Source organism: Phacochoerus africanus, chromosome 16 (genome assembly GCF_016906955.1).
Source record: "Phacochoerus africanus isolate WHEZ1 chromosome 16, ROS_Pafr_v1, whole genome shotgun sequence".
NCBI lineage: Eukaryota > Metazoa > Chordata > Mammalia > Artiodactyla > Suidae > Phacochoerus > Phacochoerus africanus.
The window spans coordinates 47,086,353-47,110,076 of NC_062559.1; the positions used below are offsets into that span (position 1 = coordinate 47,086,353).

At 42.5% G+C, this 23,724-nt stretch overlaps 1 protein-coding gene across 1 annotated transcript in view; it reads left to right on the top strand.

Moving 5' to 3' along the window:
* C16H7orf31 (chromosome 16 C7orf31 homolog) overlaps nucleotides 1–23,457 on the top strand; it is a 41,919-nt gene extending 18,462 nt beyond the window's left edge. The window contains exons 5-10 of the mRNA XM_047763726.1: nucleotides 1,601–1,630; nucleotides 6,919–7,100; nucleotides 10,898–10,986; nucleotides 19,801–19,975; nucleotides 20,271–20,362; nucleotides 22,422–23,457. Coding sequence (XP_047619682.1) covers nucleotides 1,601–1,630; nucleotides 6,919–7,100; nucleotides 10,898–10,986; nucleotides 19,801–19,975; nucleotides 20,271–20,362; nucleotides 22,422–23,225 — 1,372 coding nt within the window. The 3' untranslated portion in view covers nucleotides 23,226–23,457. The remainder of the gene's footprint in view (nucleotides 1–1,600; nucleotides 1,631–6,918; nucleotides 7,101–10,897; nucleotides 10,987–19,800; nucleotides 19,976–20,270; nucleotides 20,363–22,421) is intronic.
* Nucleotides 23,458–23,724: the final 267 nt, after the last annotated feature.

Genomic DNA, 23,724 nt, shown 5'->3' on the forward strand with positions numbered 1-23,724 from the left:
TTTTTCTTTTTTTCTTTTTTTTCCATTTTGAAACTAAACAATTTTAGGCATGTACTTGTCAACATCAGCTAAATTTGTCACATGAGATGCTGCTTTAATGTTTCATATATAACACCCAGTCTGGTAACTCGAGATCCCACAGATTTTTATATTCTTTGTCTTCTATTCCCCACTCCATCAAAGATATAACTGGAACACAAGACATGCTTTTCTTTTTAGTTCTAACAAACTTAAAGTCCAAGTAAATAAAGACATAAACCTTTTCAGGTTCATGTGTATTCGTTTATAAAATATTATAGACTAATAAAATTGTATGGTTTAGGTACTACTTTCTAAATAGATAAATATATGAAAAAGCAAACGGTATATTTTATTTTACTGCCTTTGCTGTCAACTGATAACATTCTGTTCATTTTTTGGAGTTCCCACTTTGGCGCAATGGGTTAAGAACCTGACTGCAGCAGCCCGGGTCACTGTGGAGGTGTGGGTTCAATGACCAGCTGGATGCAGTGGATTAAAAAGGATCCAGCATTGCCACAGCTGCACTGTAGGTTGCAGCTGTGGCTTGCATTCAATCCCTGGTCTGGGAATTAACGTATGTCACAGTATAGCCATAAAAAAAACTATTCATTCTTCATAACTGAGATATTTCATAAATATTTGCATAGACTGGAACTAATTGTTAAAGTCCAATGAAAGTGGATGACTGTTCTTCTGTGTGGACTTTGTTCCTGGGCTGCACTATTACCACTTGGCATGTAAGACTCAGAGTAATGAGCAAATACATAACTTTCAAATGGACTGATTCAGAAAAGGCATGCCTCTGGGAACTTGCTCAGATTTGTTCTAGCCTCTCTGCTCAATTCTCAGCTTTTACTGTCATGAGAAATCAGCAATCCTGGGCAAAGGGACAAAGCACACACCATAGTTATATGTTTTCTCCACCAGGCCACACTCAGGTCACTTTCGGTTATGTAACTGCACCACCTGCCTGGTGTCAGGCTACCTCAGAGCACTTGGGCTACAGCGTCTGAGATTGAATGTCAGTAAGAACCAGAGCTCTGTCAACTTTAGGAGAAGTCAGAAAGGCAAAGAGGGTGGTGAGCGGGACTAACCGAGTGTGAGAACTGTGGGAAAAAATGGATCATTGGGCAGCTGAGATTCAATGACACCTTATCTCTGTGGTCAGTATTCAGTGCTCCAGAAAGTCAGTCAAGGATATTATCTTAGGAGTTCCCACTGTGGCTCAGAGGTAGCAAACCCCATGAGTATCCATAAGGACTTGTGTTCAATCCTTGGTCTCACTCAGTGGGTTAAGGATCTGGCGTTGCCATGAGCGGCAGTTGTAGGTTGAAGACTCGGCTCAGATCTGGCATTGCTGTGGCTGTGGTGTAGGCCAGCATCGCAGCTCCAACTCAACCCCTAGCCCAGGAGTTTCCATATGCCACAGGTGTGGTCCCCCCAAAAAAGAATATTATCTTAAAGACACTCTAGTTTGTAAATAGGATACATCTTTATTCTTAAGCAGATTTCTGATAGGAATATAAGCTTTAAAAAGTCCTTAATATCAATTAGGATTTGTTTCTTGTTTTTATTCTAGGATGCCCAAACCACCTAACTCAGCAGTAGGGTAAGTAGACAACTGGATTTTCCTCCTCTCTTACAATCATAAAACAAAACAAAACAAAACAAAACAAAACTGGCCATCAGTATGTCTCAGGCAGTGGTGTGAGTACAAGCAAGACTTTTCAAAGATTTTTTTTTCTTAAATAAGCACAGGCTGGTGTTAGTCTAAGGTAACAAACAGTGTTACTGATGTCCCCCTGTTATATCCCTGCTAATATTTTTTAACAAATATTTAAATTTAGGAGTTCCTGTGGTGGCACAGCAGAAGCAAATCTGACTAGGAACCATGAGGTTGTGGGTTTAATCCCTGGCCTTACTCAGTGGGTTAAGGATCCGCCGCTGCCGTGAGCTGTGGTGTAGGTCGCAGATGTGGCTCTGATTGGACCCCTAGCCTGGGAACCTCCAAATGCCGAGGGTGTGGCCCTAAAAAAACAAAAATAAATAGATAAATAAATAAATATTTAAATTTAGCACTATTTTAGATTTACAGAGTTATCAGGAACACCGGAGAGAGTTCCTATGTGCCTCATACCCAGTTTCCCCTGTTATCAACATCTTATACGAGTGTGGTGCCTTTGTCACCATAATGAGCCAATATTGATACATTACTGTGGTTCAGATGTCCTCACTTTTTCCTTTTTCTCTCCCGAAATCCTATCCAAGATGCCACATTTAGTAGTCCTGTCTCCGTAGGCTCCCTTTGGCTGTGGCCGTTTCTCAGACTTTTTTCTTTGAAATGACCCGGATAGTTTTGAGGGGTGGCTGTTTTGAGGCTTATTTTGTGGACTGTCCCCTCGTTAGGATGTGTCCCGTGTGTTTCTTGTGCTTAGACTGGAGTCATGTGTTCTGTGGACAAAGCCCACGGAGACAGACTACACGTTCATCATAGCCTCTCACAAGTTCCCGTTGTGGCTCAGCAGGTTAAGAACCTGACCAGTATCCCTTAGGATTCGGCTTCGATCCCCGGTGCGGCTCAGTGGGCTAAAGATTTGTCACTGCCATGAGCTGAGGTGTAGGTCGCACACATGGCTGGGATCTGGCGCTGCTGTGGCTGTGGTGCAGGTCAGGAGCTGCAACTCCGAATGGACCCTAGCCTGGGAATCTCCATATGCCTTGGGTGTGACCCTAAAGAGAAAAAAAAAAAAAAAGTAGCATGTTGTCAACATGACTTTGACTTATCAGTGGTGATATTAACCTTGATGACCCAGCTGAGATGGCGTTTATCACGTTCCCCCAGTGTGCAGTTAACCTTTTTTCTTTATTGGTTTTGTCACTCAGACTGGCCATTGAGAGCTCCTGCAGGTGGCTCTTCTATCCATAACCTACTGTTGTGGGGGTTTGTGTATGAGAGGTTTGTGGGGGTTTTCTGTTGTTTATTTGGTTTTTGTGTTTGTTTTTATTTTTGTTTTAGTTGGTTTGGTTGTTTTTGAGTACTTCATCACTTATCACTGTGGATTTTTTTTCTTTTAGCACTTCCTTACTTTCTGGCACTACAAGATGCTCCAGAATCATCTTGTATATTCCTGCCCTGGCCCTAGAATCAGCCATTTCTCCAAGGAGCCAATTCCTTCCTCTAGGGAATCCACACACCTCTGGGGAATCTGAGCACCAGGTGTACCTGAAGCTACCAGAGTCCCTTTCAATCGTCACTGGAAATATTGAGCTAAATTTTTTTTTTTTTTTAGGGCCACACCCACAGCATATGGAGGTTCCCAGGCTAGGGGTCAAATCAGAGCTGCAGCTGACAGTCTACACGACAGCCACAGCAACACAGGATCTGAGCCGAATCTGTGATCTACACTGCCGCTCATAGCAATGCTGGATCCTTAACCCACTGAGCGAGGCCAAGGATTGAACCCGCATCCTCATGGATCCTAGTCGGGTTCATTACCGCTGAGCCACAACGGGAACTCCTGAGCTAACGTTTTAAAATTGTGTTTCCAATTCTCTTCGTATCAGTGTGAAAGGTAAACCCTTTTTGTTGGATTCTTTTTCTCGGATCATCTTTCTGCTTGTAGCTGCTAAGTTCCAAAGACTCTTCCTTTGACCTCAGCTCCTCAACCCACCCCTTAGAAGAGCTGTGTAACATTCTGATAAAAATCTTGGTAGTCCTGGAGTTCCCGTCGTGGCTTAGTGGTTAACGAATCCGACTAGGAACCATGAAGTTGCGGGTTTGATCCCTGGCCTCGCTCAGTGAGTTAAGGATCTAGCGTTGCCATGAGCTGTGGTGCAGGTTACAGATGCAGCTTGAATCCTGTGTTGCTATGGCTCTGGCGTAGGCTGGTGTCTGCAGCTCCAATTCGACCCCTAGCCTGGGAACTTCCCTATGCCGTGGGAGCAGCCCAAGAAATGGCAAAAAGAAAAGAAAAAAAAAGGAAAAATCTTAGTAGTCCTGATCCCCAGCAGGGCAGACTGAGACAGCCCAGGCCTCCAACTGAATGATTCAAAGAGAAACTGAATTTCTTTATTTAAATACGTGGTAAGTGAGTGTTTGATAGTCTGCCTTTTCCTTACTATTTCTTCTCTATTTAGGGACACAAAATGAAAAGTAATATTTGTAAATCATTTAATATAACAGGAATATAATTATCTTCTACATGGTCTTAATTTAAAATAATAAATATACATTCTGGTCAATGTACTCCAAACTTGAATGGGTTATAGCTTGAACATTTAGTTGAGGGTAGAATTTACAATTTTGGAGTTCCCATTGTGGCACAGCAGTAACGAATCTGACTAGCATCCATGAGGATGCAGTTTCAATCCCTGGCCTCAGTCAGTGGATTAAGGATCCAGCATTGCCATGAGCTGTGATGTAGGTCACAGATGCTGCTCAGATCTGGTGTTGCGGTGGCTGTGGCGTAGGCTAGTGGCTACAGCTCTGATTCAGCCCCTAGTCTGAGAATCTCCATGTGCCATGGGTACAGCCCTAAAAAGACCCCTAAAAAAAATTACTATTTTTTTAACAAATAAAAATAACCTGTACAATATATACAAGATATTAAATGAAACTTGATAGACTCAGTATACACAGACACACAGAAAAAGACCCACAGAGTCCATAGTTTTCTTTTTTCTTTTTTTTTTCCTTTTTCTTTTGAGTCCATAGTTTTCAGGTCTTAAAAGTAAAAAACAATTTCCTAAATCATTACCAGCTAGAACTTCATACTGTTTTCTAGGAAATATACATTTCTAGAATCTGAAGGAGAAAAGGTTTCTGCCTCAATTCTAAGTGATAAGAATTAATTTGGGCCTCTCCCTGCCTTTCTAACTCCCACCTTCCACACAAAGCCGAAATCTAGGCCACAGACAAAACCAGAAAAATCCCAAGAACTATAGATAAACATTTTGCGAATTTACTTCCTATCAAAGGGACCAACCCCCAGAAAGAAATAGCTTATCAAGTTGTCGTGGTTCTTTTTGTGTGTGTGATTTAACCTGCTCTTGGCCTTCAGAACTGATTTTCTAAATTAACAGATTAATCTCTATTTTCTGGTTTCCCTGTGATGAAAACAAGCGATAAGGGGGTCACCTTGCCCTGGCCTGTGGCCTGGGGCTGAATGTACATTAGCTGGTTATTCTCTGAGAAAGAATGTTGATAAAGCAGTTAGCACAGGGCCTGGCACCTAAGTGCTTCATTATCAACGCGGTAGTTACTGTGTGGTTAACAGCAGTCACAGTCAGTGTCCTTTGGCGTTCCCATCGTGACTTGGTGGTCATAACCTGACTAGTATCCATGAGGACGCAGGTTCGATCCCTGGCTCCGCTCAGTGGGTTACAGATCCGGCGTTGCTGTGAGCTGTGGTGTAGGTCGCAGACTCGGCTCGGATCCTCCATTGCTGTGGCTGGGGTGTAGGCCGGCAGCTGTAGCTCTAATTCGACCCCTAGCCTGGAAACCTCCATATGCCACAGATGCGGCTATAAAACAAACAAACAAACAAAAAACAAACCCAGAAATACACTGTCTCACAGTTCCGGAGACAGAAGTGTGAGACGAAGGTTTTGGCAGAGTTGGTTCCTTCAGAGGGCTCTGGGACACCCTGCTTCAGGCCCCTCCCTGACTCCTGGCAGTTCCTGGCCACAGAGGGTGTTCCTTGGCTGACAGATGCATCACCCCCCTCTACCTTCGCCTTCACGTGGCCTTTTCCCTGTGTGCGTCACTGGGTCCAAATTTCCCTTTTTGTAAGGACGCCAACCCCACTGGATTGGGGTTTGCCTCGTTCCAGTATGAGCTCATCCTAATTACATCTCCAGTCACCTTCTTTCCACACAAGGCCTCACTCTGAGCTCCCACGTGTTAGAATCTCAACGTAAACACAATTCACTCACTAACACTGGTCTTGCTTTTTTTTTTTAATTTTTCTAATTATATATGACATTTCTCTATTCCAAGGATTTCCTGATCTCAGTTCTCTTCGAATTTAGATAGCTCTCAGTTTTTTTAAACCTCTGCTGGTTCTTCAAATGATAGGAAAATTATACCCCCATGGTCTTTTTTTTTTTTTTTTTTTGTCTTTTTGCTATTTCTTGGGCCGCTCCCGCGGCATATGGAGGTTCCCAGGCTAGGGGTCTAATCGGAGCTGTAGCCACAGGCCTACACCAGAGCCACAGCAACATGGGATCCAAGCCGCGTCTGCAACCTACACCACAGCTCACGGCAACGCCGGATCATTAACCCACTGAGCAAGGGCAGGGACCGAACCCACAACCTCATGGTTCCTAGTCGGATTCGTTAACCACTGAGCCATGATGGGAACTCCGGCTTTTCGATTTCTAAACAGTACTGTGTACACTATGTACCTAAACAGGCAGTATACTTTGTTGATTGATTGTTTAAAAAAAACAGATGGCCTGGGCTGAAGGTTCAGTCAAGATGCTAAGAGCTCACTTTGCACATTGAAACCAGATGCCCAAAACGATGCCATAAAAAAAAGTACTGGGATCCTCTGAAAACAAGGGGCAGGAATGGGAAGCAACTGGAAACTCCTCCCGTCGTATTCCAAAAACTGCCAAAGTCATGTGTGAACCTTAAGCACTGATAAAGAATTTGGTATCATTTATTTTTAAAGTAAAATTTATTTTTCATTTATCTAGCAAAATTGAGATGTCATGTGTTTTCTGGTTTATAATCACCAGAATGCCAACTCCATGAGTGTAGGGGACTTTGGCTCCCTGTCATGTCCCAGGAATTACAACAATACCTGCCACAAAGAAGGGTCCCAGTAAATATTGGATGATGACTTTTTTTCAATGATACTTCTGTTTTGTTTTGTTTGCTCAACTAAATCTCAGGGAAATCTGCTCCCTGTACCCGATTGAACACCCGTACCACACACACATCTCTCGTGGCGCCATCTTCCCGACCTTCACGTCACCAAAGGACGTCTACACCGGCGTTAAAGCCCGAACCCAACAGCCATTCCCTCCCACTGTGCCGACGAAGGCTTATGATACAATGGTTTTGAAGACAAGAGGTAAGACGTGATCTTAGTGTTCATTCTTCTTATATTTGAAGTTCATTCAATGATAAAATTAAAGGACCCCATTACAGACCAGTTAAATCAGTTCCTCTGCAGATGCTCTTAACTTTTCTCCCATATACAGAGCTTGGCATGGGAGAACCAGAAACTAGACATCATAGAATTAGTTGTTTTTATTCTACCTGTATTTTCTATTTTTATTTCTTTCCTGTTCTCTCTGGGTTTAGCTTTAAAAATTCCATCCTCGCTCAGATGCTCAGTACAAAGGACCATGTCTGGTTCAGAGCATCAGAGTCTAGATATGGGTGTAGCTGTTATGATGAAATCGAAAAGACTGTCATTAAGGAGTTCCCTTCGTGGCTCAGGGGTAACAAACCTGACTATTAACCATGAGGACATGTGTTCGATCCCTGGCCCCATTCAGTGGATTAAGGATCCAGCGTTGCCATAAGCTGTAGTGTAGGTCACAGATTAGGCTCAGATCCTGCGTTGCTGTGGCTGTGGCGTAGGCTGGTGTAGGTGCAGCTCCAATTCAACCCCAAGCCTGGGAACTTCCATATGCCTCAGGTGCAGCCCTAAAAAGCAATAAATAAATAAATAAAATAAAATAAAAAATAAAAGATAGTCATTGAAATAAGACTCAGGAAGTCATGAGAGCAATTCGTTCAGTTCCTCTTAACACCTTGGAGTGTCTTTTCACAGATGCCAACGCCGGGGTCTTCCCGGATGTTTCATTAGAGAGGATGATAAGCTCATACGCCAGCCAAGTCTGTCCCACACTAGACACCTCAAAACAGAGGAAAGCTATGGAGAGAGATAGGATACGAGACAGAAAACTGAAGGTGGCACAAGGGGTGCATGGTGGACAGATAGGTGTTACTAGAATGCATTTAGGCTGTGAGGTAGGTACGACACCAGAACTGCGCCATGATGCAGCTCCTTGTCCACGAATATTTGGACTCAGGCACAAGAACAGAATACTCCCATCGTCACTGTGAACCTTAGCGCCTCCTTAGGAGACAGTAAATGTTGAGAGAGAGGACAGTGGCGTGCGTAAGAGCATCGAGGATAGAGTCCACGTGCATGGACAGCATTCCGGCTCCGCCACTTACTCCCCATGGACCACGGGAAAGTTTGTTAACCACTCTGCCTTCACTTCCCAATCTATAAAATGGGACTATTACCACTTACTTCATAAAGATAACAGATATTAAGTGTTAGCAGCTGCTACTTTTATTGCATACTCTGCCTCCATACAGTGAGTCCAGTAGGTGTGCAGCATATTGAACCTTTCTGTTGACAAAAGGCAGTGAAAGCTGTAGCAAATACATGTGTATATAGGCACATAAATACATATGTATGCATGACACTAAATAATACATACATACCTATACATATGTGTATACATGTATAGGATGTATACAAGATAGGATATCCGAGCAGTTGAAATTTTTATTATTTTATTAGGTAAATCATCAAAGTAAATTTAATTTTTTTCAATCCCTGAATTAGATAATTTCTGAAATTACATGAAATACATACAGTTAGCAGTAAATCAGAGAAATGTGTATTGAATTTATAAAAACACTTTCCAGTGCAGTTGTAGATCAGGAACTGAAGAAATAAGTTGCCACCTTAATTTTCTGTTTTGAATATCTACCTGTCCTTGACCAGTTAGACACTTTTAGGGTATTTTAAAAAGAGTGTGGGAGTTCCCTGGTGGCTCAGTCGGTTAAGGATCCAGCATTGTCACTGCAGTGACGTAGATCCCTAGTCCAGGAACTTCCACATGCTGGAAAAAAAAAAAAAGAAAAAAATGAGTATATTCTAATAACCGTTATGAAAGACTCTTCCAGGAACCAGTAGTACATTGGGTTTCCTACTCTTCTACTTAACTCTTTTTTTTTTGTCTTTTTGCTATTTCTTGGGCCGCTCCCACGGCATATGGAGGTTCCCAGGCTAGGGGTCAAATCGGAGCTGTAGCCACCGGCCTACACCAGAGCCACAGCAACACAGGATCCGAGCCACATCTGCGACCTACACCAAAGCCCACGGCAACACCGGATCATTAACCCACTGAGCAAGGGCAGGGACCGAACCTGCAACCTCATGGTTCCTAGTCGGATTCGTTAACCACTGAGCCACGACGGGAACTCCTACTTTAACTCTTCTTTATGAGAAATAACTATCACGTAGGTTAAGAGTGGAGGCTCCAGAACTTGATTGCCTGCTTGGAATGATTCCACTTACTAGCTGTGTGGTCTTGAGAAAACTGCGTATTTTCTTTGTGTCTCCATTTCCTCATTTGTTAAAGTGGAAATAACAGTACCTTCCTTATAGTAACGTTATGAAAAGTGCATGTGATGATGTATATAAAGCACTTAGTACAGTACTGGCTCATAGTAAATGTTCAATAAATGCCAGCCTCTGTTTGTTTTACATGCAGAGATAGGTGTGTTCAGAGCATGCTTTAATGTGGAGCCTACCAGAGGACCAGAGGAAGCCATGCTGCCTTTGGCAAAGCTTCTCCAACTACCAGCAATACCTAAAAATCTGTCTGCCTTCCTTCCTTCCTTTATTTATTTATTTATTTTTATGGCCATACCTGCAGCATATGGAAGTTCCCAAGGCAGGGGTTGAATAGGAGCTGCAGCTGCTGGCCTACACCACAACCACAGCAGCACAGGATCCAAGCCAAGTCTGTGACATATACTGCAGCTCACAGCAATGCTGGATCCTTAACCCACTAATTGAGGCCAGGCATTGAACTTGCATCCTCATGGATGCTAGTCAGGTTCTTGATGGGAACCCTACAGCTGTCTTCTTTAAATGTTCTTTTCAAATACCTTTTCAGTAAGCAAGTACTAACACCACTACTTGATAGTTATGGAAAATCTAAAAAGGTGGTATAGAAATGTATTTGCTGAGCCTTCAGAGACCAGAAAGGGAGTTCCCGTCCTGGCTCAGTGGTTAACGAACCCAACTAGGAACCATGAGGTTTTGGGTTCCATCCCTGGCCTCACTCAGTGGGTTAAGAATCTGTCATTGCTGTGAGCTGTGGTGTAGGTTGCAGATGCGGCTCAGATCTGGTGTTGCTCTGGCTGTGGTGTAGGCTGGCAGCTACAGCTCCGATTAGACCCCTAGCCTGGGAACCTCCATGTGCCGCTTGAAGGCCTCTAGAAAAGGCAAAAAGCCAAAAGAAAAAAAACAACAACAACAACAACAAAAAAAAAACTGGAGACCAGAGGAGTTCCCGTTGTGGCTCAGTGGTTAATGAATCTGACTAGGAACCATGAGGTTGAGGGTTTGATCCCTGGCCTCGCTCAGTGGGTTAGGGATCCAGTGTAGGTCGCAGACACGGCTTGGATCTTGCGTTGCTGTGGCTCTGATGTAGGCCGGTGGCTACAGCTCCGATTCGACCCCTAGCCTGGGAACCTCCATATGCCGTGGGAGCGGCCCAAGAAAATAGCAAAAAGACAAAAAAAAAAAGAGAGAGATCAGAAAGAGAATCTAGGAAGCTTTATAATTTACCTAGGAATCCCTTTCATTGACAAGAAAGGTGCAGCACCAGTGCCCCCTGCCCCCTCAATCTGAGAATGCATACGGGTTAGAGACTCATTCTCACTGCGTGCCCCACACGCTGCTCTTTATGGGAGGCAATTGAAACAAAGCTGTAACAGTAGCACTAAAATGTGCACCTGTCTTCCTCTCTACCTCCTAATTGTTTAGTTTCTATTTATTGCACCTATAAATCCCATTAATTAGAAGACTGCTTTTCTGGAAAATTTCAGGTAATCCCTACCGATACGAACTTCTTGATTTTCCCATGGACTCAAAGAAGAAAGCCTTGGTTTGGCCAGGTCAGGGTGTATATTATGACGTAAGTATATTTTAAAGTGTGTGTTTAAGGCAAAGTAAAAAAGTTTTGACTTTATGTGTTTATAAAAATCCAAAAGATGGATTGCTTTTATTTTTTATCTGGGTGAAAAATTGAGTATTTTGACTATGATTCACATTTTCTTTTACTTTTTGTATCTGATTTAATATACTTTTGGCAGTTATATAACATTTCCAATAGTTAGAAAAATTCTTCCCAAAAGCAGGTAGAGGAGGATTGTAGCTCACTTACTGTATGTCCCCCAATTCTATTCTTATGATTTGTGATGTATCGATTAACTGCAAATATGCACAGAGTAAATGGAAGGTTTACAGAAAGATTTTCAACTTATTGTCCCAACAATTACATTTGTGCAGAATCAAAAATAAAATAAGGGGAGTTCCCATTGTGACAGAGCAGTAACAAATCCAACTAGTATCCAAGAGGATTTGGGTTCAATCCCTGGCATCCTCAATGGGTTAAAGATCTGATGTTGCCAAGAGCTGCGGTGTAGGTTGCAGATGAGGCTGGGATCCCAAGTTGCTATTGCTGTGGCATAAGCTGGCAGCTGTAGCTCCGATTTGACCCCTGGTAACTTCCATTTGCCACGGATGCAGTCCTAAAAAGACAAAAGAAAATTTTTTTAATTAAAAAAACAAAAGCAAAATAAAACAATACCTACCACTTATTAAGAAGTTGCTGGAGTTCCTGTCGTGGCTCAGTGGTTAATGAACCCAACTAGCATCCATGAGGATGCAGGTTTGATCCCTGGCCTCGTTCAGTGGATTAAGGATCCAGTGTTGCCATAAGCTGTGATGTAGGTTGCATTATGTGGCTCAGATCCCACGTGGCTGTGGCTGTGGTATAGGCCAGCAGCTACAGCTCCGATTGAACCCCTAGCCTGGGAACTTCTATATACTGTAGGTATGGCCCTAAAAAGTAAAAAAAAAAAAAAAAAAAAAAAAAAAGCAAAGAAATTGCTATACACTAACTCCTTCAGATATAGGGTGTCATTTAACCCTTACAAACCCCTCAAACAGTTGGTATCACCACTCCCACTTTACAGATGAGGAAACTGAGGCTCAGAGTGTTGTGACTATCTCACAATCACAGAACAGGCTCATGAGACTCCAGTGTCTCTTCTTAACCTCTGTACCATGAAGCCACATAGTAAAAAGAAAACATTTTCAAATTATGAAGGAAAATGTCTAGACATTTGAAAATAATAACAGCTCACATGCATCGGCCAGTTTGTGAGCAGCAGCAGTGCCACGTGTTTTCCATATGTTATTTCCTTGCATCTAACAATATATGAGGCAGGCAAGAAATAATTATGGAAGGCTGGAAACATCTGAATTTTTCTTGGAAAGACCACGTGACAGGCCAGAGTGTGGCTGTTGCCGTGTCACAGTTATCTATGAAGTAAGCAATTTTCTGGTTGTTGGTTTTTTTTTTAAGTCATATGTTAAGAGAAATCCTTAAAGAATCATCTATTCTACTGATTGATGATATGTATCATCATCTATGTCTTGTTTTGTTTTCTTTTGTTTTACTTTTTTTATGTGTGCTTTTTTTCATCATCTGTGTTTTCATTCTTTCAATCAAAATCTATATCAGAGCAACCCAGAGGTCCTTGGCAATCCTGACTAGCTCCCCTTTACCTGAGTGTGAATATCAGTACTTTAACTGAGCTGCAAAGACCCTTTGGGTCTGTCCTTCCTGCTCTCTGGGCCTTGACCAGGTTCATGGCCATTTCTTGTTCTTGGAATGCTCTCTTCTCAGGCTGCTCTGCCTGTGTCAGCCTTGCTGTCTTCAAGGCCCAGCGCAACGTTCATTGTTTATGTTGCCCAGCAGGAAGTGAAGGACATCCGAAGGCCTGTGTTCTGGTTCCTCCTGTATCTGCCATTTGTTCTTTAAGTGATATTAGGCATATTGTTCTTCTCTGTGCCCTAAGAAACTGTATCTATATAATTTCAGTGAGATCTGTCCTCAAAACTTCACAGGATATGAGGATCATATGAAGGCACCCTGAAAAATGCAAAGTGCTATCATTTTGAAAGCATCATTACTCCAACAGAAGGGATTTCTCTCTTCTGCCTCTACAACACTTAAAGCCAATAACTTTTCACCTGTATTTTATATCTCGTCAGCTAAATTATAAGCTCTTTGAAAACAGAATATAATATGCATATTCCCCACCACACTTTGTACATAAATATTTTTGACTGATTTATTTGATTCATCTTCTAAGGATTAACCCCAGTTGCTTTTTCTTTTTTAAATTTTTTTTTAGGGCCGCACCTGTGGCATATGGAAGTTTCCAAGCTAGGCATCAAATCGGAGCTGCAGCTGCTGGCCTATACCACAGTCACAGCAAAGCCAGATCCGAGCCACATCTGCAAACTACACCATAGCTCAAGACAATGCCAGATCCTTAACCCACTGAGTGAGGCCAGGGATCGAACTCACATCCTCATGGATACTAGTTGGGTTTGTGACTCCTGAGCCACAATGGGAACGCAATTCCACTTTCTTAATCTATGTTAATTGAACTTAATTTTCAAACTTTTAGTCATTCTTCTGGCTCATCCCTAATTCTAATCAAGTTTTGTGCTTCCCTGGATAAAGACACAAAATTAAAATTGATACTGAGCTTGATGGGAGAGCCTCATGTCTCATCCTGGCTCTGAAATTTATCAACTGTATAACCCCAGCTATCAGTAATACACTTAAGCCTTCAACACCTCAGTTTCCTCATAGATAAAAAAGGAATAGTAGGAGTTCCTGCTGTGGCACTGTGGAAACAATTCGACTAGGAACCATGAGATTGTGGGTTTGACCCCTGCCCTTGCTCAGTGCGTTAACAATCCGGTGCTGCTGTGAGCTGTGGTGTAGGTCGCAAATCCAGCTCAGATCTGGCATTGCTGTGGCTGTGGCATAGGCCAGCAGCTGCAGCTCTGATTGGACCCCTCGCCCGGGAACCTCCATATGCCTCGGGTGCAGCCCTAAAAAGACAAAATACCAAAAAAATTTTTTAAAATAGTAAAATCGGAGTTCCCGTCGTGGCGCAGTGGTTAACAAATCCGACTAGGAAGCATGAGGTTGTGGGTTCGGTCCCTGCCCTTGCTCAGTGGGTTAACGATCTGGCGTTGCCGTGAGCTGTGGTGTAGGTCGCAGATGTGGCTCGGATCCTGTGTTGCTGTGGCTCTGGCGTAGGCTGGCGGCCACAGCTCCGATTAGACCCCTAGCCTGGGAACCTCCATATGCCGCAGGAGTGGCCCAAGAAATAGCAAAAAGACAAAAAAATAAATAAATAAATAAAAATAAAATAGTAAAATCTATTGATAGGGCTGTCTTGAGACTGAAAAGCATGTAAAAGCACTCAGCACCATATTAGCACATGGTAAGCTCATACTGAATGTTAGCAGCTCTAAATATTTTTACTCCAGTGATTCTAACACTTTGTTGAATTACTGATAGTAAGATATGGGTAGTCTTGGAAAAGAGAGGTTTTTTTTTTTTCTTTTTAGAACCGTATCTGCAGCACATAGAAGCTAGGTGCTGAATCAGAGCTGCAGCTGCTGGCCTACGCCACAACCACAGCAAAACAGGATCTGAGCTGCATCTGCAAACTACACCACAGCTCACAGCAACGCTGGATCCTTAACCCACTGAGTGAGGCCAGGGATCGAACCCTCAACCTCATGGATACTAGTCAGGTTTGTTACCACTGAGCCACCATGGGAACTTCGAAAGAAGAATATTTTATTTTATTTTATTTTTTGTCTTTTTGCCATTTCTTGGGCCGCTCCTGAAACATATGGAGGTTCCCAGGCTAGGGGTCTAATTAGAGCTGTAGCCACTGGCCTACTCCAGAGCCACAGCAACACAGGATCCGAGCCGCATCTGTGACCTACACCACAGCTCACAGCAACGCTGGATCCTCAACCCACTGAGCAAGGCCAGGGATTGAACCTGCAACCCCATGGTTCCTAGTCGGATTCATTAACCACTGAGCCATGATGGGAACTCCAGAAAGGAGAATATTTTATATTATTTATTTATTTATTTTATTTTTTTACAGAATAAAATACATACATTTACACACAATTACATTCACACAGATTATTATAACATGGATCTTAAGAAACAGATTAAGTGACTCCCACTGGAGAAGTGGAATGGAAAATATGCTGAGACAAATAGGAAATTTATTCTATACTTTATCCCAATTTTATGGCTTTCATCTTTACTACTTAGTTTTATCTATTACATTTCAATTTTTCTTTAAAAATTAGCATTATATTAAATTGTTATATTATGCAACTAAAATTTATAAAGAAGAAAGCCTTATATACCATTAAATATTTTATATAGCATAGTAAAAAGAATAACAACTGGTAAGCATAACAAAAATAATACACCCTCTGAAAATAAGTAAAATATAAAATGCCTAAGTTGGTTAAAAAACAGTGTAACTATATAAATATGTCCTCACAATTTGTTCCATCTCATTGATTCTTCAATAAAGGCATTACACCATTCTAGGGGATGTGATAAACAAGACATTATAGACTTTACATTGTACCATGGAGAGAAATGGTTATTAATAATACAATTGTAGAACTGTATTATTTAATTGTACAGTGGCATTATTTAATTATAATTATCATAAGTTCTTTGATGGGGAGGAAATCAGAATCAGATCTAAGAAGACTTCAGCATTCCAAGAATGATGTCAAATGACCCCCTTCAGGGTGGATTATGCACTTATTTACTATGAGATATATTTCTTCTCCAGAGATTCCTTGTTTGTGTATCAATTGTAGATTTTTGGTTTGCAGTTATTCTGAAGTTTTGATGCAAGAGTCTATATGTATATGAGATTGTTTTAAGTTGTTGGTCTCTTAATTGCAAGTTCATCTCCAGTGTCCTGCATTTGTACCCACCTCTTCTCATGATTTCTGATAATTGTGCATGGATGATTTCGTATCTTTACTGTATATATACCTTTACTGGTGAGCCTTGTCATTTGTGGAATTTTTGTTTCCTGTTGCTGATCTTTTCTTTCCTGCCTAGAGAAGTTCCTTTAGTATTTGTTGTAAGGCTGGTTTAGTGTTGCTGAATTCTCTCAGCTTTTGCTTATCTGAGAAGGTTTTCATTTCTCCTTCAAATCTGAATGAGAGCCTTGCTGGGTAGAGTAATCTTGTTTGGAGGTTTTTTTTCTTTCATCACGTTGAGTGTATCATGCCACTCCCTTCTGGACTGCAGAGTTTCTGCTGAAAAATCTGCCGATAACCTTATTGGGGTTCCCTTGTATGTTACTTGTTTCTTTTCCCTAGCTGCTTTCAGTATTTTCTTTGTCTTTAATTTTGGTCAGTTTAATTATTATGTGTCTCAGTGTGTTCCTCCTTGGGTTTATTTTATATGGTACTCATTGTGCCTCCTGGATTTGAGTGAGTGGTTCCTTTCCCATGTGAGGGAAGTTTTTGGCTATTATCTCTTGGAATATTTTTTCTGTCCCCTTCTCTCTCTCTTGTCCTTCTGGCACCCCTATAATATGGATGTTGGTGCGTTTAACATTGTCCCAGAGTTCCCTGAGACTCTCTTCATTTGTTTTCAATCTTTTTTCTCATTTCTGTTCTGCATCCATAATTTCCACTAATCTGTCCTCCACCTCGCTTATTCGTTCTTTTGCCTTCTGTATTCTGCTGTTAGCTGCTTCTAGTGAGTTTATTTCAGTTATTGTATTTTGCATCTCTTCTTGTTTCAGTTTGATATCTTGTATCTCTTTAGTTAGTGTTTCCTGTGAGTTATCCATCTTTGCCTCCAGTTTATTTCCAGTGTCTTGCATCTTCTTCAGCATTGACAGTCTAAAGTCTTTTTCCTGGAGGCTGAGAATCTCCTCATGGCTTAGCTGATTTTCTGGGGTTTTTCCTTTCTCCCTCATCTGAGTTATAGTTCTCTGTCTTTTCATTTTTATAGGTTTTTGGTGTGGTGACCTTCTTAGGGATAATAGAGTTGTAGCCTCTCTTACTTCTGGTATCTGCCCCCCTTGTGGCTGAAGTCGGTATGGGGGGCTTACTGTGGGCTTCCTGATGGGAGGGGCTGATGCCTGCCCCCTGGTAGGTGGAGCCGATTCTAATCCCTCTGGTGGGTGGGGCTTAGTCTCTGGATGGGATTAGGGGCAGCTGTGTGCCTGAGGGGTCTTTAAGTGGCCTGTTTACTGAGGGGCGGGGCTGTGATCCCACCTGGGTTGTTGTTTGCTCTGGGGCTTCTCAGCACTGACTGACTGACGGGTGGGGCCAGGTTTTCCCAAAATGGCCACCCCCAGAGAAAGGCAGCTGCTGAATATTCCCGAGAGCTTTGCTTTCAATGTCCTTCCCTCACAACAAACCACATTCACCTGTTTTCCCAGGATGTCCTCCAAGAACTGCAATCAGGTTTGACCCAGATTCCCTTGGAGACTTTGCTTTGCCTTGGGACTCAGTGCACGTGAAAGTCTGTGTGTGCCTTTTAAGAATGGAGTCTCCATTCCCCCCAGTCTTGTGGAGCTCCTGCGCACAAGCCCCGCTGGCCTTCAATGCCAGATGCTCCAGCGGCTCTTTCTCCCAGTGACAGGTCCCAGCTTGTGAGGGTTTGATGTGGGGCTCAGAACTCTCACTCCTGTAGGTGAGTCTCTGTGAGCCAGTTAGTTTGCAGTCTGTGGAGCTTCCCACCCGGGAGGTATGGGGTTGTTTATATCATGAAACCACCCCTCCTACCTGTGGATGTGGCCTCCTCTTTTTCTTGGGGAGTAGGGTATGGGTTTCCGGTCCATTTGGGTGGAGATTGCTCAGTCTTTAGTTGTGAATTTTGTTGTTTTTAGGAGAGAAGTTGAGCTCCAGTCCTTCTATTCCGCCATCTTAATCCCGTCTCCGAAAGGAGAATATTTTAAATAAAAGCATTCAGCCTTTTAAAAACTCAGTGCTAAAAGAAATAACTAAATAAAAATAAAAATTCAGTGCTGGGGCTTCCTTGCATCAGTATTTTGAACATCCTCTTACACTTCATGCGCGTGAAGCCGTGCTTCTCGTGGGCCTGGCCGGGTCTTCCCCGCCAGAGTCATCCCGGAGCACTGCCACTCTGGCCGGTGCCGCCGGGCCTCCCTGCTTCCGCTCTCCTCCTCAGCCATTTCCAGCCATTACCACGCCTCCCAGAACATTCCTTTTGCTTTTATAATTGGCAAGGAGATAGGTTATAACGTTTGACTTTTCTGTGCTGTCTTTGTCATTACTTGCTCAAGTTGCCAAAGACGTGTCCTTTCTGTTTCTCAAGAAGTCAAGCATCTGGCGGGAGTTTTTGCAACATGGAAACATTCTTTCGGATGATGTCTACCTTGTAGTCGTCTTTGGAGTGCAATGAGATATAATCACAGACGTCAAGGGCCATAATAAACCTCCCGAAACTTGGATTATTTGAAATAGTTGAACAAGCCATTTTCACAGTCTCACGGAGCCTACTACCCATTTTCCTTAACTCTCAACTTGGAAGGGCCTGTGGCTTCACTTGGAAAGAGCGCTCGCTCGTATCACCCTTCCAAAGGAGGGTGGTGTCCCTTCTTGAACCAGCTGCCACCGCCCAATGGAAAGTGTCTCTCCTCCTCGAGATCCATCCCTCACTCCTAGGCCGGCTCCATCTCCCCGACAGTAGCACCCCTGATTGGGAGCCACACTCATCCTTGAATAACCGTAATTAATTGGGCGAGCACACAGGCACCTCCTTTAGAAGTATGTCATCTTGGAGAGCCCATTGTGGTTCAGCGGGTTAAGAATCTGACTAGTATCCATGGGGACATGGGTTTGATCCCTGGCATCACAACACCAGATCCTTAACCCACTTAACTAGGCCATGAATACTAGTTGGATTCATAACCTGCTGAGCCACAATGGGAACTCTAGGCCTGGGAACTTTGGAAGGCCCCATGCTTTATAGGCCTCAACCCTGGCCTTCCTCTAACTGTGCCCCTCCCTATGGGGTAGAAAATCTGTGGGCACAAGGGGATATGTCCATCTGGAGCCCATGTTTCCAAGTCTCCCGCCCCAGACAGATACTGGACTGCAGAGTCTCTGAAAAAATGGCTTAGGACCCAGTTTCAGGGCCCTCACGGGGTCCTGTCCTCAGGTCCATCCTCCCAGGGGTTGATGCTGCTGCTGGCTAGTGTATACCTCTAGGCTGAAGGGGTGGCCAAGAGATAACTTTGCTGGAAGTGGAGGGAGTAAGTATATGGAGCTTGAACTTGAGGGGTGGGGTTACCATCATATACAAGGCACCTCATAGTTTGGGATGGAATTGGGGGTAGGAAGAAAGCAGTAAGGGGTGCGGGGGCCAGGGGCCAGCGGTGGGCTCTTTCTGCACCACCATGTCCCATTTGAGTGACTTAACCATCAGAAATTCATAAAAGATATCATATGGTATCATGTCAGGCAGGGAAGGGGAAGTGAGAGGCACACAGTCTGCTCAACTTAGCCAAAGGAATTCCTCAGAGCCCTTTATATCTCTAATAACACTTCACTGGAGGTAGAGTATTTCCTGGGACATTTCTCTGAGGTACATTTTCAGACTCCCTGCTAAAGCAAAAAACTCTTAGAAAAGATCTCACCAATCCTTTGATAAAATACTGTGTTTAACTCTATGGTTATAGTTGCAGGATCTTAGTAATTAACGAAGAAAAAATAGTCTGGAAATCCCTTTGCCCTCTTCCTGCTGATATGTTGAAGCAGCTCTCATTCTACTAGAAGACGTTAACAGCAATGATCTTTTATATTCGTATTCTAGTTTCCTAAATGTCTTGAGAAAAACAAGCCAGTATTCTACCCAAAACCACCTAAAACCTTCGCTCCTAACACGTCTTTAAATTCGTGGGACCCTAGTAACTCTCTAAAAGAAGCCAATATACAAAGAAATCTTGAGAGGTCTCACTGGATCACTTCGTACGATCATGATTTTACAGGTATGACTTCACTTTAATATGAGTAAAAAGAACAAAATTGGAATATTTGACAAATCCTCTTACAAGATTTTATCTTCCAGTATTTTCCCCAGTTTCTTCTTTTAAATAGTAATAGAAATAAGGTGGGAGTTAAGTTCCTCTTAGCGGGTAACTGGGAGGTTAAGTTGGTTTTCATTTTATTGGTTCTAATTATATTGCAAAGGGGAACAGGTGAGTTTTTCTGTGAAAGGTCTAAATTTAAGTGCCACTTTCATTTTGCTCTAACAAAGTGATAAGATGTGATGTTTCCATTAAGGTCTGGGGCCCATGAACCCCCTTGAACTGGATGATTACCATGAAAAGGAGGTAGCAGAGTTAACTGGACAGATGGGATTTGACCCCAAGCCTGTAAGTAATTGCAGTCAACTCTCAGTTATCTAGGGGGCAAGTATCCAGGTATAGGGCTCCTTCTTGCTTTGCTCACTTTTTATTTGCTGGGTATTGGTGACCAAGCAGCAAAGGGAAGTCTTAACTCAATTCAGAAGTTAATTCTGAATTGATTCAAACTTGTCCACTGCTGGTTTTTTGGTTTTTTTGTTTGTTTGTTTTGCTTTATAGGGTCACACCTGCATCATATGAAGGTTCCCAGGCCAGGGGCTGAATTGGAGCTGCAGCTGCCGGCCTACACCACAGCCACAGCAACACCAGATCCAAGCCGTGTCTGCAACCCACACCACAGCTCACCAGATTCTTAACCCACTGAGCAAGGCCAGGGATCCAACCTGCATCCCACATCCTTGTGGATAGTAGCTGGGTTCATAATGCACTGAACCACAAGGGGAATTTCCTTTTTTTTTTTTTTTTTTCCGGCCACACCTGCAGCATGTGTGAGTTCCCTGGCCAGGGATCGAACCTGTGCCAGAGCAGTGACCTGAGCTGCTACAGTGTTAACCCCAGATCCTTAACCCCCTGTGCCACAAGGGAACTCCAAGCTTCCCTACTATTTTAAAGAACAAGCCAGGTTTCTTTTCTTCGTCACAGTGCTACATGTTTTTTTCAAAATAGATTCTTTTACTATGCTACTGTTGCTAAAATTTACAAGGGAATTAGTTTATGAACATTTGCCTAGTAATTTAATGTGACTCAATAAATTCTGTGAATCTTTGCATATTTTATATCTTGTATATTATCACTGCTTTTGAAGGGATGAAAGTCTTCTTCCTAATATCCACAATAATTGAGAGTTGGCCAAATTATGATCAAAAGCCAGTAAATTCTCTGTAAATATAAAAAGATTTCTTAATCGATTATGTTAAATTGCCTGAAAGAAATGAATAAGCCCTTTAGTGGAAGAAATTACAATTTCTTGGTTTAATCATGTAAATGAAATAAGCTGATCTAATAGTATATATTTATGTTATTATACTTGAGACCTAAATTTTATCCTCTAAAGCTACAATTTGGAGTTCCTGTCATGGCTCAGTGGTTAACGAATCCGACTAGGAATGATGAGGTTGTGGGTTCGATTCCTGGCCTCTCTCAGTGGGTTTAGGATCTGGTGTTGCAGTGAGCTGTGGTGTAGGTCACAGACGCGGCTCGGATCTGGTGTCGCTGTGGTTCTGGCATAGGCCGGCGGCTACAGCTCTGATTGGACCCCTAGCCTGGGAACCTCCATATGCCGCAGGAGCAGCCCAAGAAATGGCAAAAAGACAAAAAAAAAAAAAAAGCAGATTCCTGGGAGTTCCCATTGTGGCTCAGTGGTACTGAATCCAACTAGTATCCATGAGGATGCGGATTCTATCCCTGGCCTCACTCAGTGGGTTAAGCATCTGGCGTTGCTGTGGCTGTGGTATATATAGGCCGGCAGCTGGAGCTCCAATGCTCTTATTCGACCCCTGGCCTGAGAAATTCTGTATGCTGCAGGTGCAGCCCTAAAAATCAAAAAACAAAAACAAAACAAAACAAAAAAAGATCCCTGAACCCCACTACAGACCCTCTCAGAGGCTTTCACAGTCTCAGAAGACCAAGCTTAGAAATCTTGTTTTCTGTTAGCTCCAAAGCTGATTCTGATTCAAATAAGGTTTAAGAACTCTAGCCTTGACCTAGTAAAGAAGACTTGGGCTGAGATTTAAATACCTGCATGTAACTGTTAGCGTCATCCGTCATCCGTTGGTGATGGGCTGAAGTTTGGTGCCAGTAGTTCCTTACGTCTTTGAACGTTGGAAAGCAAAGAGTTCCTGCATAAGGTAATTTCTCCACAGTAAAGTAAAAATACGCCCTTTCCTTCCAAAATTTTAGAGTCTTTAAATTAATGTCAAAGAACATTGCAATTACACTCCTACCCCATCCTGTGTTTACTCAGACCATGAATATGGGTATGACTTTTAACCTGCCATTTGTGGCAATATCCTGACAATGCCAGATTTATTAGTTAATTAATTTTCCCTTTTTTATCCCACCACTGCAGCAAGAAAAATTCCATTCTGCCTTAAAACCCACCAGACCCTTGGAAGGACGAATTGCCCGGCTAATTCAGAACCGACGTCCTCTGGAGCCTACGGTCCAGCGAAGACCACCGTCCTGTCCAGATTGTACCCCTAGAGTGTTGTGTACTTTTCATACCTTTGTACCCAGTTCTACAGAAATGATGGCTCTGAGTGATAACATGCCTGCCGGTGTGATGCTCAAAAACCAGGAAATTGAAGACAAGATTAAGGAAGAACAGAGCTTGCTATCTACCTGTGCACTCCCATCCTGTTACCCAACAAAAGATCTGGCTAATACTTATGACGTAAAACCACTTCCAAAAATCACGGATACTAAAAAGACAGAAGATTTGTACTGGAGACAGCTGTCATTAAAACCCCAACCTACATCTTACTGCACCCCAGAATATTACATTCCCTATGAGCATTTAAATCAATATGATATGTGCCAAAACCCTGTCAGTCTTAGTAAACCTGATATTTTACAAAATAAACCTGACTCAGAAGCTTTCCATCTCGAACATTTTTTCAGTAGGCCAGAACAGATGTGCTTGAACCTGGAAAACGACGAAGAAACAAGACCTCTTCTGGGTTGGATTCCTAGAGCTGGCATGGCCAAGCCTCACACTGACCTGCTGAAGCTGAAGACCTCTTTTTCAAAAAGTGGTGCACAGAAACGTTTCCATAAATCAATTCTAGACGACCAAAAAGACCTCCGAGATAAGGTGCATTCAGGGAAGAAACACCAATTCTATGGCCATAATTCTTATTACTTCTATAATTGAGATATTCATCCTTCTCGTCAAAACCCAGCCTCTTGCAAGAAAAGAGAAAAATATAACAATGTCTTCCTCGTTGCTGGATTCTGTTTTCTAGAGAAGCCGTAATGAGCTTGTTAATGACGTTTATGTTTTCAGGAATTGAAGTTAGGATCTGGTCAGAAGAACCCAGAAAAGGTGACGTTCTGACTTCTTCAAAAGTTTAACACTTTGGCAATAAAATAATAGAACCAGAAAATTTTAGTCTTTAATCGCATTTTCAAATCATACTCCAAGGACTTTTTTCAAAATCATGATAAACAATGTTTATGACAAAGTTTTACGAAAAGAAGTACTTGAAAAAAGCTCAAATTCCCAATTATTGACAAATGTCTATACAAACTGTAGTACCTTAATAAAATATGCAAGCACTGACCTTATACATGAATATTTGTACACAATAACATCAGGTACAAAGGCAAAATCAAATGCCCAGTTAATGGAGAGCTCTACAAACTGCATTACT